This window comes from Benincasa hispida, chromosome 3, assembly GCF_027475165.1.
Source record: "Benincasa hispida cultivar pf3 chromosome 3, pf3_genome.v1.1, whole genome shotgun sequence".
Lineage (NCBI taxonomy): Eukaryota > Viridiplantae > Streptophyta > Magnoliopsida > Cucurbitales > Cucurbitaceae > Benincasa > Benincasa hispida.
Window position 1 is genome coordinate 41,592,219 of NC_143480.1, and position 10,555 is coordinate 41,602,773.

Sequence of the window (10,555 nt, forward strand, 5' to 3'; positions counted from 1 at the left end):
ATCTTAACTCTTAAACAATAAAACTTAAAATTTAAATATCTATATATATATCTATCTATACTATATTAAAAGGGCCAAAAATGGAAGAATCTTTGCATTTTTATTTTGCCTTTCATTCTTCAACATATACCCATTATACTTTCGGTTAGTTATGATTCAACCCACTAAAATTTCCATACTTCCATAATTGTAGATTTAAGGGTTAGTTAATAATTTGATTTAATTCCCATCCTTCTGTGATTGTTATGGTATATGCTCACTAACTTTCCATTTAATTTTCACCCTCTAATACTCTACAAGGTTCTTCCCATTTTGCCCTGTATTTCCCTATTTTGTGGTCAACATTTTTAAACCATTCATCGATAAAAGAAAGAAAACAACAAGCAATAGAATAGTGAGTGCAATCCGACCAAAGAAAAAAAATCGCATCGGTAGAAACTCAATTCCAGGTTCATAAATGAAGAAGGGAGGAAGACGAAGAGATGATTCACTCTCAGATTCTCTCTCTGTTTTCTTACTCACACTAATCAATTGATTGAGCGGTAAGTTTTTAGTTTTTTCTTTTTTTTAATTCAATTTTGTTTAGGTTTTTTAGATTTTTTTGTTAAGAGAAGCACTTAAATCTTTGATTTGCATGATGAAATCTTTCATTTGTATTCATTCTATGAAGAAGGAAGGAAGACAAAAAAGAAAGGTTCACTCTCAGATTCTCTCTTTATTTCTTTAGTCACACAAATCATTCTGAATCATCCTAATATTAGTTTTTGAGCAGTTTCTCTTGATTCAATTTTGTTTAATTTTTTAGATTTTTATAAAAAAAAATACTTAAATCTTGAATTTGCATGCATTTAGAGAGAGAAAATTGCTTATTTATTTATTTTTTAATATTTCACTTTCATCCTTTCTTCTTCTTTTTTCTTTTTGGTAAAAACTCAATCGCAGTTTAAGAAAAATGAAGAAGGGAGAAGAAGAGGAGGATTCACCCTCAAATTTTCTCTCTATTTGAATTATGGAATCATCTCACTATTACTTCTTGATTGATCCATAGGTTTTTTGTTTTATTGATAATTTTTTTGTTTTTCATGATTCAATTTTGTTTAATTTTTTAGATTTTTATTAAGAGACACTCAAATCTTGGATTTGCATGAATTTAAGAAGAGAAAATTGAAAACTTTTCAATCTTTCATTTGTATCCATTATTTTTTTTTTAAAAAAAATTAAGTTAAAATGTTTATATTACTAGTTATTGGAAATTAAACCCGTCAATGAGAGATTTTGTTTAGTAAATCTCGATTAGATGAAGATTTGATTAAAAAACAAATGAAGTAAAATAAATATAAAATAAAACTGAATAAGCTATAATTTGATATGTGAAATTAAGATATTTTTGTCAATAATTTTTTTTCTTCTCAGGGATATTGCTCTAAAAGAATAAATAATTAAATATCTTGTGAATACAACACACGATAACATTAAATAAAATCTTAAAAGGATGTTTAAACTTAATTTTAAAAGGATGTTTAAGTTTGATTTTATCAGTTAAATGAAACAATTGAATGGGATATCAAAATACTTACATTATATATTTTTTAAATGCTTTTTTTAGAATTACTTATTTGTTACCTTATATATTAAAAAAAAAACTAAAGGAAATGAGTGTCTCATTTCAGGAAAGAAATATTTCTTTTTAAAGTAATTTAAAACAATAATTACTAGACAACCATTATCTAATTATTTATTTTTTTAGTACACATTACTTTTATGTATTTGTTCTCAACAATAAATTTACAGAAACATTAAATTCTTTTTAGCTTTTATTGAATTAATAAAATTGAATACACTTATAATTTTATAGGTATCGTATTATTTTGAATTTCATATACATATATTACATAATTGTAATAGACTTTTTAAACCAAATACATGGAAAAAAAGACTTTGATGAGGGGTTACAAAAAAAATAACAAACTATCTTTTTTCCGGAAAACTTTTATTTCCAATATTTTTCTTCCATTCTTTCGGGGAAAATTGTACAAAAAAATCTATTTTAAAGGTCTAAAATGGCAAATGACCGAGGTTTTGAAAAATGTCAAATGCACATTTGCTGATGTCATGATCTTGTAAATGTACAACTTCTTCTCGAGCTCCTTTCTTTTTCTTTTTTTTTTTTTCATATTTCCTTTTCCTTTCTCCCTATCTGCGCATCATCTCTTCTTCTTCGATTTCTTTCCTTTACGAATTTTCTTCTTCTCCGGCACGGTGAATTCACACAGGTAGCTCCGATGTGACCAACTCCAGTGAACAACAGTAAGAGCGAACAAGAAAGAGAATAGTATTTTTGTGAGTGAGGAAAGGAAAAGCGATATCGGGGAGAGTAAAACTGGTAGGAGCGAGATAGGCAAAAGGGGAAGAAGATGCCCCATTGTTCCATGGATGTTCGCAAATTGATCATTAGTGAGACCGGCGAGAGGAAGACTGATGAGAGTGAGACGGGCGAGAGTGAAACCGATGAGACTGAGATTGGAAACAGCGAGACGGACGAGAGGAGGAAGAAGACGACCCATTGTTCCATGGATGTTCGCAAATGGATCATCAGTGAGAGGGAGAGGGAGAGCGATACTTTTCCATGTGTGCACGAGTATATTCTAGTAATTTTTCCCAAATTTGATGTCAGCAAAGGGTCATTGACATTTTTCTAAAAGTTGTATCATTTGACATTTTTGGCCCAATTTTTGGATCATCCGTACAAATTTTCCTTCTTTCTTTCCCCTCCAAAAATCATTATCTTCCCAAAAGTATATATCAAAGAATTAACCTATATGAAACAATAATTAAGTTATATTATTGTGTTATATTACTTTTATTCCAATAACATTACATGTATTTTAACTTTATTCATTCATCTATTTCTATATAATTTTTTTTTCTCTTTTTATACTTTTAAATTTCATGTCAACTATTTAAAATTTAAATTTAATTACATAAGTATGTTCATATTTAAAAATTTTATTTCCTTTTTAAAAAATCTAAAAGGTTTTCAATTGCATTCAAAATATCTCATATTCATTGTAAATTAACTTAAATATGGTTTTAGGCACTATTTTTAAATCACTTCATTTTATGTCAAATATTCACTAATTACACTCAATGAATATTGAATAAAAAAATTATGATAAAGAACAATTAAATTACAATTTAAATTTTATTATAAAAAAACTTAAGTCACGTGCAACTTCAAACTAGTAATATTTATATAATATTAATATAACACAATACAAAATTATTATAATAACTTTTTTTTAAAAAAAGGGCAAACTGAAGGAAAACGACGGCGAAAAATGCATTCACTGTCTCCATTCCTGATTAGTTGAAGGAGAATCTTTCTTTACTCTCTTGCCATTCCCCACTTAAACAGGGAGTTTTGAAGATGACGAACATCTTTACTTCTATTTAGTAATGATAATGAATGAACCAATATTAGATTATTTTATTTTTCCACATGAAACCTAATTTATAAATCATCTTTTCTGTTGATATAGGCAATAAAAATCATTAAAATAGAATATTTTCTTAACCTCTCTCTATATATTAAAACTTAAGAAGAATAAATTCAAAATAAAAAACCAACATCTAAACCAAGACAAAATGTTTTCTTTTTTAGTTCCAACAAATATGAAGGAAGAATTCAAATCTCATATTTTATGCTAGTTGACTCGATAGAAAATGCTTATAGAAAATTTATGGTATTAAATTTTCATATGTTTATATTTTCACACTTCCATGAGTTCGACATCAACTTTAGATGTGAATCAATATTTTCTTTATATCATAAAAAGAATCCATGTAACATAAAAAAAAAGTAATAAAATGTCACTCTTGTTATATAATATAAATAATAAACACATCTAAAGACATAAAATATATATTTACTAATTTAAATATTTATTTTACTTATTTTCATTTATTTTTGTTTTTATGAGATTGCAAAACACTTTTAGTCCATATACTTTTATGAAAGAAACAATTTAATTTATAAACTTTAGTTGGTAACAACTTAGTCTCCGTACTTATAAGTTTGTAATAATCTAGACCATTAAATTTAATAAGTAACAATCTAGTCTATACTTTGAAATTTGTGAAATTTAGATTCTGTCATGAAAAACTCTTCAAGATTAGGTGCTTTTTAATATGTAATTATTTAGTTTTTATAACTAATAAAAATATTGATTTTAGATTTGTTGTCAATTGTAAAAATTTTCATTAAATCTTAATAATAGGTTTCTTAACAAAGAGTATTTATCAATCTATATGTGTAAAATTTTTAATTAAAACTTAATAGTACGTTTCTTTACAAAGAGTAAAGAATATTAACATGTTTAGTAACCATTTTGTTTTTTGTTTTTGTTTTTGAAAATTAAGTTTATAGACACTACTCCCAAATCCAAATTTCTTCTTTGTCGTCAAAAATCAAGTCCAATTTTGTGAACTAAAAAAATAATTTTTAAAAAGTAGTTTTTTGTTTTTTAAATTTAGTTAAGAATTCAACCATTGTACTTAAGAAAAATGTAAATCGGTAAAAAATGTAGATGAAATAAGCTTAATTTTCAAAAACAAAACAAAAAACCACATATTTATGGAACAAAACCTCAATTGTTACTTATGTTTACGAGTTAATTAAATTGTTAAGATTTGAAGATAGTGAACTAAATCATCATTACTAACTAGGACCAAAAATATCTTTTAAGCTTTTTGTAATTTTTATAGAAATCTGTAGGACTTCGACATTGACATCGACACTCTAAACCTTCTATCAGCTTCAAACTAATGCGATAATTTTAGCTGATGTCATGGACAAGTGAAGTTACAGATATGTCATTTCTTTTTTCCTTCTTTATTCACACAATTTTCTTCTTCACCTCCGACACGATTTCGTTCTCCTTCTCCTTTTCCAGCACAACTCCGACAAATGATGTGCGACCAACGGCTAAATCTCGACTCTACTCTTTGAAGCTTGATTTCATACTTTGAATGATTTGGGAAACCTGAAGAAGACCAAGGATGATGGATATTTGAGAGCTGAGGAGTCGAAGCCATGGTATCGATTCCAATTCAAACAATGATGTGCAAAAGTGTGAGCGAGAGAGGAAGTGAGAGAGGGCAAGAGTGAGAGTGAGGCGGGTAAAGGACTAGGGATATAGAGACTAAGAGAGAGCGAGAGATAGGCTTTTCCACGTAAGTACGAGTATATTTCAGTAATCTCAACCATAGTAAAAGGATCCATCGGTATTTTTATAAAAAAACTGGATTATTTGAATTTTTTGGTGCCTACAAATTTCCCATTTAACAACTGTTTCTGTTTATAGCAGTCCCCTTATTCTCAGATTCTCATTGTGTAAAGCTACATTTAAATGGGAAGTGGGAACTGTTAGGTAGAGGCAGAATGGCAAACGCTTCTCAAAGGTAAAGCCAAGCAATCTAATTACCCTATCCCCTTGTTCGTTCTTACATCTTCTTCCATTTCCCAACCTCCAAAGTTCACAATTCTCCCTCAAAATCCTCTTAATCCTTCGCTTTCTTCTCTCTTTTGCGGTTTTCGATGTCACTGCCTTCTACCTTCGCTCCTTCCTCTCATTTTCGCCTTCCAGTTTCACACTTGAGGCCCTCTCGCCATTGCAGAACTTCATTTTTCTTGTCCATCGATTATTGGTGCTGCAAATCCCTCAATGCACCCTCTAGAAGCATTTCCCGACGATCGCCACTCATCTGCTCTTCTTCGTCCGATGGCGCGTCTGGTTCAGTTCCCTCTGATAATGATAACACTCCCAGGTTGGTTTTTGGTTGTTTCTTTTTAGATGAAGTTTGGTGGCGACTACGAAAAGTAATCGGTTGTGAACTTGCAGAGAGTTTAAAAGAAAATTTGACAAAGAAGCTACTGGTTTACTTGTGGAGTTCGTTTTATTTATTCTATGTAGATGAAATTTATTGCTTTCCTTGTTCTATTGCTGCTTTTCAGTAACTTCTGTATCATAGAAGGACCGGAGACCGTTCAGGATTTTGTTCAGATGCAATTCCAGGAAATCCAAGACAACATAAGGAGTCGTCGTAATAAAATTTTTCTTCTAATGGAAGAGGTTAGGTTTCTAATCGGAAGTGGATCCCTTATTTTTTTCTCTCCCTAAACTTTGGTTCGTAAAGCTATCACCTAATGGAATAGAATTATCAGTTCTAACTATTCATCTGTGAATGGTGGTTAGGTTAGAAGATTACGAATTCAACAACGCTTAAAGAATCTAAAAGTTATTGATGAGAATGACAATGAAGAGGCGAATGAAATGCCTGACATGCCATCATCTATTCCTTTTCTTCCCCACGTGGTAAGTGGCAAAATTTTCTTTCGTATAAGCACAACATCTTCAATTCTTTTCTTTCCTTTTTTGAGTTTAGATGTGGGGTTGGAGCGATTCAAACTTTTGACCTCTTATGTCGAAATATATTCTTAAACTAGTTGAATTATGGTTAGGTTAGTACTTAGTTGCACAAAGTTCATAATGAAACGCTATAATGCTGGTTTTTTCTGCCAGCGTCAGGAAGCTCAGAGTCATTGTTACATTGAGAAATTGATCTAAACATTGACATCCTACAGAAGATGGCTTCACTAATAAAGATGCTAGGCTAGTGCGTGACTGTTACAACCATCACAAACAATTTAGATGATTGCAGACATAATTTGGAAGTAAAAACTGAAACCCATTTTTCTATTTCCTTACGAACTATATTTGTGGTTAATGTCCAGTTGTTCACTTTCTTTAATGATGGGCAAATTGTATCTAAACTTTTTACATATGTTTAATTATAGCCAAGTCTGAAAAAAAGGTCTTATATGATGCACCGTGTTTCTTGTTTCTCTCTTTTGTGTTTTAGTGACTCGGGGACATTGATTGGTGAACTTTATCTATTGATATTTGACTAAAGTGATTTTTTCCCTTCTTCCTCTATAGACACCGAAGACGTTGAAGCAGCAATATTTAACCAGCTTGTCAGTTATATGGGGAATAATTGTATTTGGTGGCCTTATTGCCCCAACTGTAAGTTGATTTTTTACCCCCTCTTCTATTGGCTCTTGTTCTTCACCCTTATGCATAGTTCTACTTCTACTTCTAGACTTGCTTACGGTGTATTGCCCTTGTATGCCGGTTGCTATTTCCCATTTTACCACTCCACTCCAGCCCAAAAATTTGATGAAATGATGAAACAGAATAAAAGAAACAAAAAGGTTTTTCTTGAATTTAAAAACCAGCATGATATTTATTAACTGTGATTATTAGTAATATGGATGCTTTTAGTATTCTTTGGAGATTGGTATTTTAATTGCTTGAGTTTATATCAAAACAGAGTCAGCAAATATTTTTCCCTTGGGATAAATTTTTTTAGCTTGAGAATAGTAGAAATATTTTATTTGTGTTATAAAACGTACTTAAATGGTGATGGCCTTTTTTTAAGATTCATGAGAATATGAAATATAATAGAAAAGAATTTTGATGGAATATAAGGTATCTTAATATCTTCTATTAGAAACTCTTCGTATATGAGACTTGAGAGTGAATAGTTATCAGATATTGTATATGCTTTACCATGCAAGCTACAAGTTGGGTCGAATGGATCTAATATTTACTGCTTCAGGAAAATAAGGAAGGATATGGGTTCTGAATCATGGTGATGAAATCCCCTTTTTCAATTAAATCATTGCTAACTTATTAAAGTGTTAACAGTCATGCTCAATGAATTTCAACATTTCATACTTGTCTATTTATGGCTCCGACTATCTAAATGCCGGTGAAAAAACCCTTCCCATGGCAGCTCGAGCTAAAATTGGGATTAGGTGGCACTTCGTACGAAGATTTCATCCGCAACATGCATTTGCCTATGCAATTAAGGTATTTCATGAAATCCAACTTCTTTCTAAATTTGAATTCTGTAGCTAATTCAATGTTTGTCTCTAACGAACCACGTGTTTGCTTCAATCTCTCTCTTTTTTAATCTCAATTTCAGTCAAGTGGATCCCATTGTGGCGTCATTTTCAGGTGGAGCTGTCGGTGTCATTTCGGCCTTGATGTTAATTGAAGCTAACAATGTTGAGCAACAAGAGAAAAAAAGGTGCAAATATTGTCATGGAACTGGTATGTGCTAATTCGAAGCGATTCTATATATATTTTCTTTACTCTCCAATTCATAGTTTAGTTTTGAACTTGTGGAATTGAATGTTATTCTCATGTGGTATGATAAAATAGCATCCCGATTCAATTTAAGATCTTACATCCAAGTTTAAATTTATGTTCCACCCCATTTAAAATTTTCTTAGGTTACAAATTTTTAAAGTTCGTGTCCATCTGGTCTGTGGGCTGTTTGGTAGAAAATTTAAAAATAAAGGGATTCAATGAAAACGGCGTCGTGTTTCAAGTTTTTAGATATGTGTTTGGTAGTTGATTAAAAAATTGGATTCTAATTTAAACAATTGTTTAAAATGTGTTTAATACTATATCTTTATAAATCATAAAACTAGTTATAGTTGCCCACTACTATTTAATTGATAATAAACTATTACTAATTTATTTATGACCTATGATTTATGTTAAAAAAATTGTATAATTATTATTTTGTAAATTATATAATTTATAATGGATTACATAATACATACTATATTTTTTAAAATGACTTCAGTTTATAACATGACATACTATATTTTTAAATTTTGTTATCTTTATTTAATTTAGTTATGCATTTTAAAATATAAATTTCAAAGTTTGGAAGTAATGAAAACATAAAAAGATTGTTTTCAGAATTAACAATATTTGAATCACAATATCCAAATATAGTTTTCAGAGACAGATTTTGTGATGTTTGTCAAACACATTTGTTGAACTCAGTGAATCTGAAAACAAAATACAGCTAAACTTTTGGAAGTGTCTGATATGTCATGAAACTTTCAATTTTGTGTTTCGTTGGTCCTTGAATTTAAAAAATGCCTTATAGGTCCCCCCTAAACTTTCAATTTTGTGTCTATTAGGTCTTTGGCATATTCAAAATTTTAGGAAATTAATTGGTCTATAGTATTACATATAAACTTGAATTTCATGTCTAATGGAGCTCACTTTTAATTATGTCTAGTAAATTTGTGAATTCTAAAAAATATTAGAAGCAAAGTTGGAAATTCAATGACGTATTAGATACTTTTTAAAGTTTAGACATAAACATGAAAGTTTATGGAGTAAATTTATAATTTAACCAATTTCATAATCTCGTGGACAGGGTATTTGGCTTGTGCCCGATGTTCTTCAAGTGGCGTATGCTTAAGTGCTGACCCCATCTCACTATCTGCTTCTTCTAGCCGCCCTCTACGAATGCCCAAAACTCAAAGGTGTCTCAATTGTTCCGGTGCAGGAAAGGTACAAAATTTTATCAAAAACGTTCTTTATTAATTCAAGAGTCCTTGGAATTACCTATTATCTAGCATCATGGGTCTGTTACCCTGTCGTGTTTAGAAATAATCTGTTTTTTAAAACAACTTGTTCGGCAGTATAATTTTTTAAAACCCTTTTTTCTCCCCAATTTGTGTTATTGTCTTATGTCTTCTTTCAATTTTTTTTTTTTTTTTTTTAAAAAAAATTAATGTTTCTATATGATCATTGATGGTCTTTTTTTTTCACAACTTGACTATATATTTTAATAGTTATGGAGAACTAATCAAAAGTACAATATAAATGACCTTACCGAGGTGGCTTTCTTTGTTGATAACGTCGAGTCTTTGGCTCAAACCATTGAAGAGCTTTTCTTTACTCATATTAACTGCCAATATAACCATTTGGCTCATGACCTTGCTCACAAAGCATTAGAAGAGCAAAGATTGGTGGCCCTTCATTGAGTGGTTTCTTGGTTTGGTGTCAAAAGATTTGATTTTGTACTGTTAAGCTAATCTATGCTAAAAATTATTTAATGAAGTCTTTGATCCAACACATTGGGGTTCTCATAATAATTGTATGATGTGATTAAAAAAATCCATATGTTTTTTAATAACCATTGGATGTAAATTTGAGGTACTTCTTCCTCATACATCCAATGGAGAAAAAAAAAGGTCAATCACATTGTGACAGTCCTCACTGATGTTGTCGGACACATTCGATAAAATTAAAACAATACAAAGAAGATACACTTGGATTTATTAACTAAAATAAGCCTTTGATAAGTTATATGTTTGAGTTTGTTATATTTATAATAATCTATATGTCTACTTAGGTAATGTGCCCAACATGTCTTTGTACGGGGATGTTGATGGCAAGTGAGCACGACCCAAGAATCGACCCATTCGACTAAGGCTAAACTTGTAAGTTGTATTGCAACTCTTTATTTTCAATTTTTTTTTTCAAAGTTTTCTTTCATATTTGTCACTGAACTAATGAATTTGAAAACTCATATGTTAAAAATACAAAGGTTGGAGAATTGTTTGTATATTATGTTAATTCTAATATTCCAAATATAATCTATCCTTCAATTATTTGCA

General features: G+C 30.1%; 1 protein-coding gene across 2 annotated transcripts; it reads left to right on the forward strand.

Moving 5' to 3' along the window:
• Window positions 1-93: 93 nt before the first annotated feature.
• On the forward strand, window positions 94-10,555 carry LOC120072843 (chaperone protein dnaJ-like protein). Of its 2 annotated transcripts, XM_039025362.2 has the most exons (10): window positions 355-542; window positions 4,953-5,232; window positions 5,367-5,826; window positions 6,014-6,131; window positions 6,255-6,374; window positions 6,999-7,085; window positions 7,858-7,934; window positions 8,050-8,177; window positions 9,307-9,443; window positions 10,291-10,555. In XM_039025362.2, the coding sequence occupies exons 3-10, from the start codon at window positions 5,597-5,599 to the stop codon at window positions 10,366-10,368; spliced, it is 975 nt and encodes a 324-aa protein (XP_038881290.1). In that variant the 5' UTR covers window positions 355-542; window positions 4,953-5,232; window positions 5,367-5,596; the 3' UTR covers window positions 10,369-10,555. The 2 variants fall into 2 exon arrangements, with proteins under 2 accessions (XP_090167571.1, XP_038881290.1); XM_090311445.1 differs by having other exon boundaries at window positions 94-542; window positions 4,953-5,826.